Source organism: Pleurodeles waltl, chromosome 1_1, assembly GCF_031143425.1.
Source record: "Pleurodeles waltl isolate 20211129_DDA chromosome 1_1, aPleWal1.hap1.20221129, whole genome shotgun sequence".
Taxonomy (NCBI): Eukaryota; Metazoa; Chordata; class Amphibia; order Caudata; family Salamandridae; genus Pleurodeles; species Pleurodeles waltl.
The window spans coordinates 440538061-440551076 of NC_090436.1; the positions used below are offsets into that span (position 1 = coordinate 440538061).

Below are 13016 nucleotides of genomic sequence, written 5' to 3' on the forward strand. Positions count from 1 at the left end.
GAGATAATGAGAAAAACAAGGAGTCACCCCCCAGTCAGGACAGCTCCTAAGGTGTCCTGAGGTGACTCTTACTTTTAGAAATCCTCCATTTTGTAGGACGAGGATTCCCCCCCATAGGATTAGGGATGTGCCCCCCCCTCCCCACAGGGAGGAGGCACAAAGAAGGTGTAGCCACCCTCTGGGCCAGTAGCCATTGGCTACTGCCCTCCCAGACCTAAACACACCCCTACATTGAGTATTTAGGGTCTCCCAGAACCGAGTAAGATAGATTCCTGCAACCTAAAGAAGAAGAAGGACTGCTGACCTGAAGCCCTGCAGTGAATCGGAGACGACAACTGATTTGGCCCCAGCCCCACCGGCCTGTCTCCCTACTTCGAAGAAAACTGCAACAGCGACGCATCCAAAAGGGTCCAGCAACCTCTGAAGCCTCGGAGAAGTACCTTGCATCTAAAGGACCAAGACGCTCCTGAGAACAGCGGCCCTGTTCAAGAAACTGCAACTTTTTGAAACAAAGAAGCAACTTATAAAGACCACATGTTTCCCGCCGGAAGCGGGAGACTTTCCACTCTGCACCCGACACCCCCGGTTCGACCTGCGGAAAACTAACACTACAGGGAGGAGTCCTCAGCGACTACGAGCCCGTGAGTAGCCAGAGTTGACCCCCCTGAGCCCCCACAGCGACTCCTGCAGAGGAAATCCAGAGGCTCCCCCTGACCGCGACTGCCTGCTTCAAGGAACCCGATGCCTGGAAGCCATACTGCACCCGCAGCCCCCAGGACCTGAAGGAACCCAACTCTAGTGCAGGAGCGACCCCCCAGGCGACCCTCTGCCTAGCCCAGGTGGTGGCTACCCCGAGGAGCCCCCCTGTGCCTGCCTGCTTCGTTGAAGAGGCCCCCGGGTCTCCCCATTGCTTTCAATACAAAACCCGCCGCCTGTTTGCACTCTGCACCCGGCCATCCCTGTGCCGCTGAGGGTGTACTTTCTGTGCCTGCTTGTCCCCCCAGATGCACAGTGTCCACTTTTAAAATAGCTTATTGCCATTTTTGTCAAAACTGTACATGCTATTGTGATTATTCAAAGTTCCTAGAATACCTGAGTGAAATACCTTTCATTTAAAGTATTGTTAGTAAATCTTGAACCTGTGGTTCTTAAAATAAACAAAAAATATATTTTTCTATATAAAAACCTATTGGCCTGTAATTTGTCTTTGAGTGTGTTTTCCTCATTTATTGCCTGTGTGTGTACAACAAATGCTTAACACTACCCTCTGATAAGCCTACTGCTCGACCACACTACCACAAAATAGAGCATTAGAATTATCTCTTTTTGCCACTATCTTACCTCTAAGGGGAACTCTTGGACTCTGTGCACACTATTTCTTACTTTGAAATAGTATATACATAGCCAACTTCCTACAGCTTCCGTTTGCCCTCCCCCATGATGCTCTCTTACCTACGCGCTTCACTCTTCTCTACATTACTTTCTCTCTCGCTGTTTGCTTTTCTCCACCCTTCTCCTATGCCCTTCTTATTTCCCCTCACCTGTACTCCCCATGTTGCTTCTGCTTCCTGTAACCCCCTGTGTTGCTTCCCATCCTGTGTGTTGCTTCTGCCCCCTGAGTTGTTGCTCTTCACCCACTTTAAAAGAAAACGCGTTTGCACATGTTTTCTTGTTATTTACTGATTCGGCTTGCATGTGTGCTGTCCATACCTACAAAATGAGATGGGCTGCTGCATCATAAGCCTTATTTTTTAAATTCTTCCAAGCCAGGTAAATTTTAATTCCAGCAGTTAATATTAATTGTATGGTATATCCACTGAAAAAAAGAGGAGTGTTCAATGTTGAGGTATAAGGTACCATCACTTTCCGATACTGAAATTCTGTCAGAATCACATTTGTGCAACATTTCGCTTGTGGCTTCTGTGGATATTGAAATTAAAGCTGGTGCTCACTTCGAAGAGGAATCACAGTGCTTATCCCATCTTGTTTGTTTTCTATACAACGCTGAAGTTTGGTTGAAAGCCCACTCATGCATATTTAGCCCTGAGATCCTCCGGTACTAAGCAAGCAAATGTCCTAAGTATTATTTCGCACCCATGAGGTGTGTTCCTAACGAAGGTGGAAGCCTGGCAAACTCAGCTTGGATTATATCCTAGACTTCCAACAAGTGTGAACAGAAAACTACTTTTAAAATGTGCAATATGTCAGCCTTTTTTTTGTATTTCTGTATCATAAACTCTGTCAGAGAATTTACATGTCCATCCAGTGTTTCTTTTCCCAGTTGTCTGTAATGCATACTAAGTCATGTATATGCAGTCACTATTTCTACTGATGCCTATTTTAACTGGTCTGCAGTCAAAATTGGTAGATTAGGCTATGGCATGTATTACATGTTAACCCTGGAAGGCTAAAGGAACCTGTTCTAATGGAGCAACAGCACACAGAACTAAATGTTCCTGGTAAGTTATAGGGCTCTCCGGCCTGGCAGGAGTTGTGCTGGCTTATATATAACAGTGTTCTGCAGCAGCCTCAACTGTTTCAAATTCTACCCATGATTAAGATATTTCAAAAGGATACGCTAGATTTAATATTATGTCGTTCTCTGTAGCAGGAAACCCATCTGATGTCAAGTAATTAGTTACTGCACCCTAACTTTCACTCATATTCGTACATTCCCATCTCCTATTTTAACACAGCTACAGGTTGTGATCCAAAGCTCAGTTGAATAACAGGGATTCCTCTTATTGCTTTGAGCAGTTTAAGACCCACATATCTGTCTTGGACATACCTAGAGAGAATGCATGTTTGGCATATAACAAATCTCCCATAGGCTGCACAGGCATTTGATTTATTTGTAGTGACCGACCCCACAAAATCCTTATCTATTATTTTTAATCTTATATTTAAATACCAGGGGTGTGGAATTTATTAAAATATCTACTTGTCCACGGGACAGGCTGCTTCTCAAATCTACTTGTCCTGTAAAAAGATCTACTTGTCCCTTTGGTGCCATGTAGTGTGGCGCCAAATTATGGCAGCAATCTCATTATGTAAGAGCTCTGATAATAGCCTCTCTGATTATTCCAGGGCTACTACCATAGTAGGGCTTGAATACTTGCAGTTTCAATCCCTACTGTAGCAATTTCCTTATTTTTCCACCTTTCTGCAGATCTGCATACTGGGGCTGGAGGAAGCAGTAAGCAATAGTTCCAGGGCTGGAATGCCTTTGAGTCTGCAAACCTACTAACCTGCACATGTTTTAAAGATTTTCACCAGCTTCTCTCTAATATTTTCCCATAATAAGAAAGGTTGGACATTTACTCCTGACAATGGCAGAATTAGAACTTCTTCCAGGGTTGGGAAGAAAGTGGCTGGAGGGAAAATGAACTTGCAAATGCTCAATAGATTTTCACATGAGAAAATCTACACATGCGTATTTACCCATGCTAAAATACAGTTCACAAATATTTTATAGGGGTACGACATATACCATGGGTGCACTTTTGTGACTTTCTTTAAGAATTTGGGGCCACATGTAGGTAGGTTCAGATTTGCGACCCGCAAATTGCGAGTCGCAAATCCGAATGTAAATCATGAGGTGGGTCGCAATTTGCAACCCCCTTGCGAATGGCGGCCTCACAGGGATGGTGGCCTGCTGGAGACAGCAGACCACCATGTCTGTGACTGCTTTTCAATAAAGCAGTTTTTTTTTTTTTTTGGTAATGCAGCCTGTTTTCCTTAAAGGAAAATGAGATGCATTACAAAAACGAAAAATGAAACTTTTTAGTTTCATTTTTTCAGAGCAGGCAGTGGTCCACTGCCTGCTCTGAAAAAATGTTTACAGTGACATTCACAATGGGGAAGGGGTCCCAGGGGGACCCCTTCCCTTTTGTGAAAGTGTTAGCACCCATTTGAAATGGGTGCAAACTGCGATTGGCTTATGCCCGCGTTCGCAAAACAATCCTACATTGCACTGCGAGTCGCAATTAGGAAGGGAACACCCCTTCCTAATTGTGAGTCGCAAACCCGTTTCGCGATTCGGTAACCAGGTTACCGAATCGCAAAACTGGGTTTGTGCATCGCAATGTGCTTTTTGCACGTTGCAAACAGCGAAAGTCGCTGTTTGCGACATGCAAAAAGCTACCTACATGTGGGTCTTGGTCCCTAATTAGGTCTGGTGTTAACAAAGACATTTTGTTTTTATTAAACTTCTATTTCTCTCTCTTTCGGCTGGCTTTACTGTGAGTGATCGCATTCTTCTCTTCCACAAGGAGCGTATTGGCACACAAAGTAGTTTTGTTCAGTGTCAGGAACAACAGTGGCAATCAGTGACGTAACGAAACTGGAGGGTGCCCCTTTGCAAAGAACATGGAGGAGCCCCCTCTCCAGACTCACTCAGGGCAGGTGCTGTGCTGAAGGGGCCCCCTGGAGGGCGGCTGCGGGGCCTTTGATATGCCACTGGTGGCAACGTGTGCTTTTAGAGTTCAAAAACGTTTTGTTTTTTTTTTGCCAGTGTTTGTTACAATGTTGAGGGCCTGGTAGCTCCCACAACAATAAAGTGTTACAAAAGCCATGTCAAAACAAGACACGCATTGATGAAACTAAAAGACTTATAAAAAATATGTCCGATCAGTTGGCTTTGTCAGTGTTTGTTTATTTTCATGCTTCCCATAATCGTGTTGAAAATGGTTACACTGATTTTCCATTCGAAATATTTTTGGGAAATACTAGCATGCATCAAAACATTTTACTAAATGACACTTCATTTGCATCTAATCAGAGAGCATTCTGGGAGCATTATACTTAGCCTCATAGCCTAAACTTTTCAAACATGTGTATACACGTTTTTTTTTTTTTTGTACTGGAACCAACGTCAGTAGTGAAGTGTGACCTTAAAACATTTATTTACAGCACTCACCCTAATAATGAAGGTTTTCAAATAATGAACCATAAATACAAGTTCGAACAGCATTATCTTTTGGAAACACATTACCTCAACTGCAGAGAGTTCCACTCTCTGTAAACAGGCAGCCAAAGGGTTTGTGCTGCAGAGGGTTGGGCCTACTTGTCCCAAGGACAAAGTGAACATAAAAACTTGTTGCCCTTGACCCCAAACAAGATGTCCCGGGCGTCGGGCGATAGGAATTCCACATCCCTGAATACAATTTTAGTGCATAGTATATATAAAATGCTATTGCAGATAAGAAAATAACATTGATTATTTATGACCAGAATGTAAAAATGATGGAAGCAGACAGATTATAACATTGTGAAAATCCCCTTGTTTTCTAGTGCTAGCTAATAACCATATTCATAGAAAAAGTTTGCAATTCTATGAGGATTTAGTAGCTTAGTGTTTGTTGTTGTCTACTTAAACTTTATTTATATTTTGTAGCCCAAAGTCTGTCCGCTGGACAAGGTGGTATTTATGTGCCTACAATCTGCTTATCTGGTCAGGACCTTGGTGCAGTTGTATCAAGAAGTCCCCCATCCTTCTGGAACCTAAAGTATCTATCTCCTCGAGAGCTGTGAGAGTTCCTTTCATATTATGTCTTGATTTGGAGCAAAATACCATTGTTACCCTTGTGATGCAAGGTGGGAAGCTTGGATGGGAAGTCACTTTCATGTTCACTTTGAAGCCACTATGTCTTTTTGAATACATGAACGTCATCAAACTACATGATACATATAGAATACATTATTTTATTATATCATAATAAGCTTAGATGTATATAAACTAATTGCTAATTGCAGAATATTATCAACATTTGAAGCCCTTGGTCATGATGACTAAATGGGCAATAATAAGGGGCTCCTCTTGGGCATATGAAGCAAAATATTGTAAGGTCGTTTAAGTGTTCTGGCACAGATATGAATGTCCTGTGTGAACTTAAGTAGATCGGGCTTCACAGTTCCTGTGTTTGTACAGTAGTAGTTGTCAGCTAACAATTTCTATCAAGGTTTGTGTATTCTGTGAGTAAGTTTATTTTCAAAATTAATTTAAAAAAAATATTTTTGAGTTACTCCTTTTGAATAGTTACTGATATGACTTGCAGGACTAACTTTTGCAAGGTGTATGCCAGTGAAAATATGCTGATTGCAAGCTTACTTTTGATTGCATCTTTGTCTCCATCATGTATGTATTACAGGCTCATTTCACACCATTGTACCTTCGTCTGTGGACTAATTACAAGAATGATTGAAGGGTGAGCTAGTGAGGGAGGGGTGCTAGGATGGGGTTGGAGTTGGATAGGTTAGTGTAACAATAGTTCTGACTAGAGTAGTGGTGTTGCTTGTTCCTATGCAGAGTAGCAACGATGCTTGTAAATGTATAGGTGTGTGTGTGTGTGCGTGCGCATATATTGGCTGGGATTTCTTCTAGGCTAGTGTGGTGTAGGTTGGTGACAGAGCACGATGCATGACTGTGCTTTAAGTTCCTACTTGCATGTGGATCACAGTTATTGATGGGTGGGTGGGATTATTTGTTTCTTACCTACAGTATTACGCATGTGAAGGAGTTGATGGGTTTAGTTGACAGAAGAGGTTGGTAACTCTCTCTGTTAATCTTCCCCATAAAAATTGTCTTATTAGGTGCCTCTTTTTAAACATGGCTCTTCTGCTTTAGAGTGTAGTATATAATTGTGCCGCGCACATTTCTACCTCACTGGTGACAGTCATTTTGTAGATGATAGGTTTCCCGTAAAGAACAATGATTGTCTTATGAAAGCATGATTGCTGTTACGCAATATAGTCATTGTGGCCACTTTCAGTTAGGCTTCATTAGGCCTTTTCATATTAGTTCAGGGTCCTCTGGTATGTGGCGTCTCCCAGTAGAGCTACAGATGCCAGAGATGCTCAGCACTGACTGAGCTGATGGCTATGGAGCAGTAGCAGAAGGAGGAGGTTTGCTGCATTCCTCCAGCAATATCAAAGGCATGTCAAAGTGGCTTGAGATTGGGATTGGGATAGTGAATATTGATGATGTGCTAGTTTAGAAGGGAAAATTGCATCACTTCTTGGAGGACCTGCAGTAGCAGTGGAGCTTGATGCCTTTGTGGCGTGCCTCGGAGTTCCACAGCCACTGCTATTCATGTTGCACTTAAGTATGTATTTGTGTACGTTGCAGAGAAAAATTGATTATTTGTTTTCTGTTTTTTCTCTGGAAAAGTCATATGTCTTAAAAAGAGCAAATGTCAATTTATTACTTGGTCAGCTACGCGTATACATTATTTTAGTGAACAAAGCCTTCTTGATTGCCTTCCCTAGGCCTCCATGACAGTTTTTGGTATACAACGTACACCTGTGCTGGAAACAAAAGGAAAGCTGAACAGCTTTACCAAAGTGTGGTGATCTAGGTTCTGAATATACACAATATGCAGGTCTCCCAGTCTAATCATATAAATAGTATGGATTATTTTTATAGGAAGATTTGTTTTACGTTAACATGTCTTCTACTAAATATCTCCTTCTGAACTAAAATCAATTCTTGGGCAAATTTCAACAAAAGGAACCCAAAATGAATTTGAGTCATACATATCAAGGCAGACATGAGTAGCACGAGTGACAAATGCACATAAGGTTAGGAGTAGTGTAGAGCACAAGATTCCATTCTAATTAGCAGATGAAGGCAATGTGATAAAAAGTATATAGAATAGGTATTGGTGGTGAAAGGGAAAACATGGGTTTGTGCAGTAAACATTTTAGTTCACTCTTAATGTAACTTATGTAAGGACTCTTACAAATTGTTTAGTGTACAAATGCTCAATTTGATCGCGGTATGTTACACTGCCTTTATAACAACTTCTAAATGCAGGGATCTATAATTAATAAGGATTTTGTAGCTAAATGATTCTGCATTTTTGTCCTTCCTTTAGCACAGGCATTTGGAAGGATGATGAGTCCAACAGGGCCTAAAACCAACATTAAACTTTGGCAGCAGGCACAAGGCACATTTAACTCCACTCCGCCTTTCTCAGTGCTTAAGCAGACTGGAGTTGAAGGTAATTCAAATGTGTTAGTTGTCTCGTAAGTTGGTATTAAATAGACTAATTTAAAGATGAGTATCATGAAATAAAGCTTTTCATTTTTTTCAATAATTGTCCAACAGAGAATAGTTGAACTCCATCTTTACGCCACTAGTTTATTTCTTTGCTACTTATTTACCAATGCCTCATGCATTTTGTCCAGTAGTTTGCAATAAACTCTTGATCAGCATTGGGTTTCTTCAATAGTGGAATTACCAGTGCAGGCGTTTGTCTCTGTGGTACTTCTGACAGCTGAAGGAAAGCATTTATTTTGGCATCTTATGTTTGATAGCTCATTGACAAGGTTTGCTGGCTTTGGAGTTAGCCATTTTGTTATGTGAAACTGTGGTCTTGAAGCCTCAAATGGTCACAGATATTTCAACTTCTTGTACAGTGGTCAGTTTGTTGATTGTAGTGGTGCGGTTTCGTCCTTAAGGTAGGTACCTGGGCTCAGTTGTTATGGAGGTAGTTAGCAAATATGTGCCAAAGGGAATTTGATAACTACTACATTGTATTCATAGGTGAAGACTGGGAGGAGAAACAGGCCTTGAAGATGGCTTTGGTTAGGATGTAAGCTTCCACAATGCAGTTTTGAATGCAGGCTTTACTTGTTCTGTGCTTTGCACATTACGACCTGTAGGAAAGTACCCTTTTTCTTGGCATGGTTAACCCCATTTTCTGCCTGTTGTCAGTGTGTTTGACTGACTCTACTGGGATCCTGATAACCAGATCCCTAGTAGTTCTCCTCTCTCCTGTAAAATGTACCTTTTTCTTCCCACAATTGGCATACTGGTCCACCATGTAAATCCCTAGTATATGGTACCGAAGTACCCAGAGCATTGGGATTCCAGGGGACTCCTATGGGCTGCAGCAGTTATTCTGCCACCCATAAGGAGCCCATGTAAAGGGTTCTGCAGGCCTACCATTGCAGCCTGCACGGAACAGGTGCATGCACCTGTTTTCATTACAGGTCACTGCACTAGGTCACTGTAGTCACCCCTATGGTAGACCATGTCAGCCCAGACAGTAGGGTGCAGGTACCTAGCAGAGGGCCCCCACAAACTCCAGGTACATTTCCCTGAACTTTGTGAGTGTGGTGACACCATTTTACATGTGTACTGGACATAGGTCACTACCTATGTCCAGCTATATAATGGTAACTCCGAACATGGGAATGTTTGGTATCAAACATGTCGGAATCATACCTCAATACTGTTGCAAGTATTGGAAGTATGATTCCTTGCACTCTGGCGACTCCTTAGAGGACCTCCAGCATTGCTACCACCAGTTTCGCAGTGTTTTGCGGGCAGCCCAGCTGCTGCCACCCCTCAGACAGGTTTCTGCCCTCCTGCTGGGCTATTTAGGCTCTCTCTCTTGAGTGGGTCCTCAGATACGGCCTGCAAGACTCCAGCAGGATTTCTCTGCAACCTCCACTTCGACTTCTGGTCACTGGAACTGGGACTGGACCCTCTAGGAACAGACAACGATGCAATCAACAAAAGACTATTCTGCAACTTTGTTTCCACGACTCCTGCCAGCTTTGCAACATTTCCTCTGGTCGTGCATCCTCAGAAGACAGCAACTCTTCAGCCTGTACAAGAAGAAGAAGGAATCTCTCTTGGAGTGAAGGAGTCTGTGACCAGGCCGCCCCGGGCAACAGCGGGGAACCGGCAGAAACGGAACCGCTACGGCCGCGTTCCCAGGTTCCCCTGGAAACGCGTCCGCAACGAGGCCAGCGTCCTGAGGTTGCCTCGGCAACCTCCGGTGACGAGGAGGCTCCGGATTGGCCACCAGGTGGCCAAAAGAAGGAAGCTCCGGTCGAGAGGAGGAGAGCCGGGAAGGAAGAGAGGAAGGAGAACGACGGCGGCGACGGCGAACCTAAGGAGGAAGAGAGAGACGGCGACAAGGACATCGGAGGAGGACCCCAGTGGCCTGGAAGCGGCGGAACCCGAACCCAGAGGAACAGCGCCCGACCGGAAGCAGGGGAGACCAGCCCAGACCGACGAGAGGACCTCCACAGAGCCAGCCACGACCCTGGAGGGTCGTGGCTCTACAAGGTACGGTCCTTCTGGACAAACCGAGGGGCACAATAAAAGGGGAGAAACGCTGGGGAAGGGAGGGAGGCAGGGTGAGGGGAGGGAGGAGAGAAGGGCACTTTAGAGAGCACCGGGAGAGCACAAAAGGGTAAAGTACGGAATATACACAAGCCCTGAAGTCCTCACTGGCACCTATATCACACATAAAACCCCCCCCCCCTCCTTAAACCTTTTCCCCAGTAAAACATATAAGTAGAAGACGTGGTATAAGGCGTCCGTTCCACTCACCAGCGGTATGTGTTCCCTTTTTCTTGTATGTCACATCCGGGACCTGATGAGGACGATCCGGTACGCCACCTAGAGAAAAGGAAGAAAAGGGACACCGATTAGAAGGAAGATATTCACCACTCCAGAGAAGAAACTGGCGCTAAACGTCGTACTGACTTTTCATCAGTTCTTATTTCAAATTACTAATAAATACTTACCTCAAAAACCCAAATTTACCTCTCCTGAGTGTCTATACTGTGGGGACTGTCTACAGTGGTGTCAGAAGTGGGATCTTGTTTCTAATCCCTCTCCATAAAACAGTCCAGACAGTATACACAATGAGTGAGAGTCCATCGTTAGAGACCGTGATTAAGCAACTAGCGGAAGGGCAAAGACACTTACAACTAGTATGGGAGGCCCAACAGAGAGAGGCCAAAGAAGACAGAGAAACCTTACAATCTGCTCTGAAGAGCCAGGCGACCATACTGGCGAACAACCAGTTAGTCCATGAAAGTGCGATGAAAAAACTAACGGAGACTATCGCCGCTAGTAAGGTACATCCGAATGTACCTAGTTCCGTATTACAGAAGTATCAGGAGGGAGAGGATCCGGAATCCTTTTTCACCAACTTTGAACGGGTAGCCTCCTCCGCCCTATGGCCAGAAGATAAATGGGGACAATATGTGGCCCCCCTGCTCACCGGTCTCTTACAATCAGCATATCAAGCCGCTAACCCAGGTGGTGTCAACCCCTATCAAGACATAAAAACAAGTATACTAGAAAGGGTGGGTCACGACACAGAATATTACAGGATGAGATTTCGTAAAGTCAAATGGGGCACCAACGAAGATCCTAGAACCTTTTATTTTCGTGTGAAGGATCTAGCATTAAAATGGTTAGGCCATATTGGAGATAGTCGGGAGGAAGTCATCAAAACCATTATACTGGAACAATATCTAGATGGTCTACCTCCATCCACAAAACACTGGATAAGACAACACCCAAAAGTGGATACTGAGACGGCCATCGATCTGGCCTGTGCTTTTCATCGATCCACCGATGTCAGAAACTGTCCCACGCGAAGTATCATTAAACCAGTTCTACCGACCCCAAAGACATTTGTAAAAAGTCCACCCGACTATCTAGTACCACGTAGGATTCCTGAAGGCCCGCCTACCATGGGACCCCAATGTTATAGTTGTGGCGAATGGGGACACATCGCACGTATGTGTCCCCAGAAACAAGAAATGGGAGAACCAATGGAGATAGGGATGACAAGGCGAAGGGTGTTATGTACTGGGAAGGGCGCCCTAAAATTTAAAATGATGATACAAGTGGACGGGAAAAGTGTATATGCCCTGGTTGACTCCGGCTGCAGCCAATCAGTAATTAGGAAAGACTTGATAAATAATGATATAGAAGAGAAACAATGGGTATCTATATGTTGCATACACGGGGACAAGGCCCAGTATCCTATACAGGTACTCCAGATCAGGTGGGGACCCTATCAGGACTTCCTCCCAGTGGGGATAATGCCCCGGTTAATCGAGGAATGTATCATTGGGACAGACTACATCCACTTCCAAGAACTATTAGACTACGTCAGAGATAGCAAACAAACTAAGGATTGGTGGGGAGAGGCACCTTTTTCAGAGAGTGATATTGAGTGTCCGCTATATCGTAGAAAGTTGTCACGAAGAGAGAAACGACAGGGAAAAGGGGACTATCGGAAGACGAAAGGTGACAACACCTATGGAGAGATAGTGGCAGAAATTCATGAAGTTCCTAGTACTTTTGTCCAACAACAGAGAGAGGACCCCTCCCTTAACAATGCCTGGAGGTCGGCAGTAACAGAGGAGACAGAAGAGGTGGGTCCCTACTTTATAGTGCAAAAAAACTTATTATATCGGGTTACTACCACACGACGGGGAGAACGTAAACGCCAACTTCTGGTACCTACCCACTATCGGGAACATGTTCTTACACTAGCTCATAATCACCCAGGGGGAGGACACTTTGGGAGAGAAAACACCGAGGAATATTTGCTCAGAAGGTTTTATTGGCCTGGAGTGTACGCCCACATACGTAGGTATTGCGCCCAATGTCCCCGTTGTCAGTTAACCGAACCTAGTCGGCCTAGGAAGGCGCCTCTCCTACCCCTTCCCATCATCGATATCCCGTTCAAAAGAATAGGGATGGATCTAGTGGGACCTTTGATTCCTTCGTCAAAAGGACACACCTACATCTTAGTCATTGTAGATTATGCTACACGATACCCAGAGGCCATTCCCCTGACTAGTATGACAACCAAGACAGTGGCCCAAGCTATGATTAACGTATTTTCTCGTCTTGGGTTTCCACATGAAATCCTCACGGACCAGGGGACCCCTTTTATGTCCACCTTAATGAAACAAGTGTGTAAAACATTGGGGATAGCTCAGATCAGAACCTCCGTTTACCATCCTCAAACGGACGGATTAGTCGAAAGATATAATCGAACCATTAAAACCCTGCTGAGAAAGACTATCAATGAGACAGGGAAGGATTGGGATCAAAAGTTACCCCTAGTGTTGTACGCCATACGGACACATGAGCAAGCATCCACGGGGCATAGCCCCTTTGAGTTGGTCTTCGGACGCCAACCTCGGTCCCTTTTAGACATGGCGGTAGAATCCTGGGAGGCCGAGGC

The 13016-nt window shown here is 44.3% G+C and overlaps 1 protein-coding gene across 2 annotated transcripts in view; it reads left to right on the plus strand.

The window, feature by feature from the left end:
* Nucleotides 1–13016, plus strand: part of ZFYVE16 (zinc finger FYVE-type containing 16) — a 429022-nt gene that overhangs the window by 138512 nt on the left and 277494 nt on the right. The window contains exon 5 of one of the 2 annotated variants that reach the window (XM_069224433.1): nt 7875–8000. The exons of the other annotated variant lie outside the window; for it this stretch is intronic. Within the exon in view, the coding sequence (XP_069080534.1) occupies nt 7875–8000 (126 nt within the window). The remainder of the gene's footprint in view (nt 1–7874; nt 8001–13016) is intronic. 2 annotated transcript variants of the gene reach the window in all.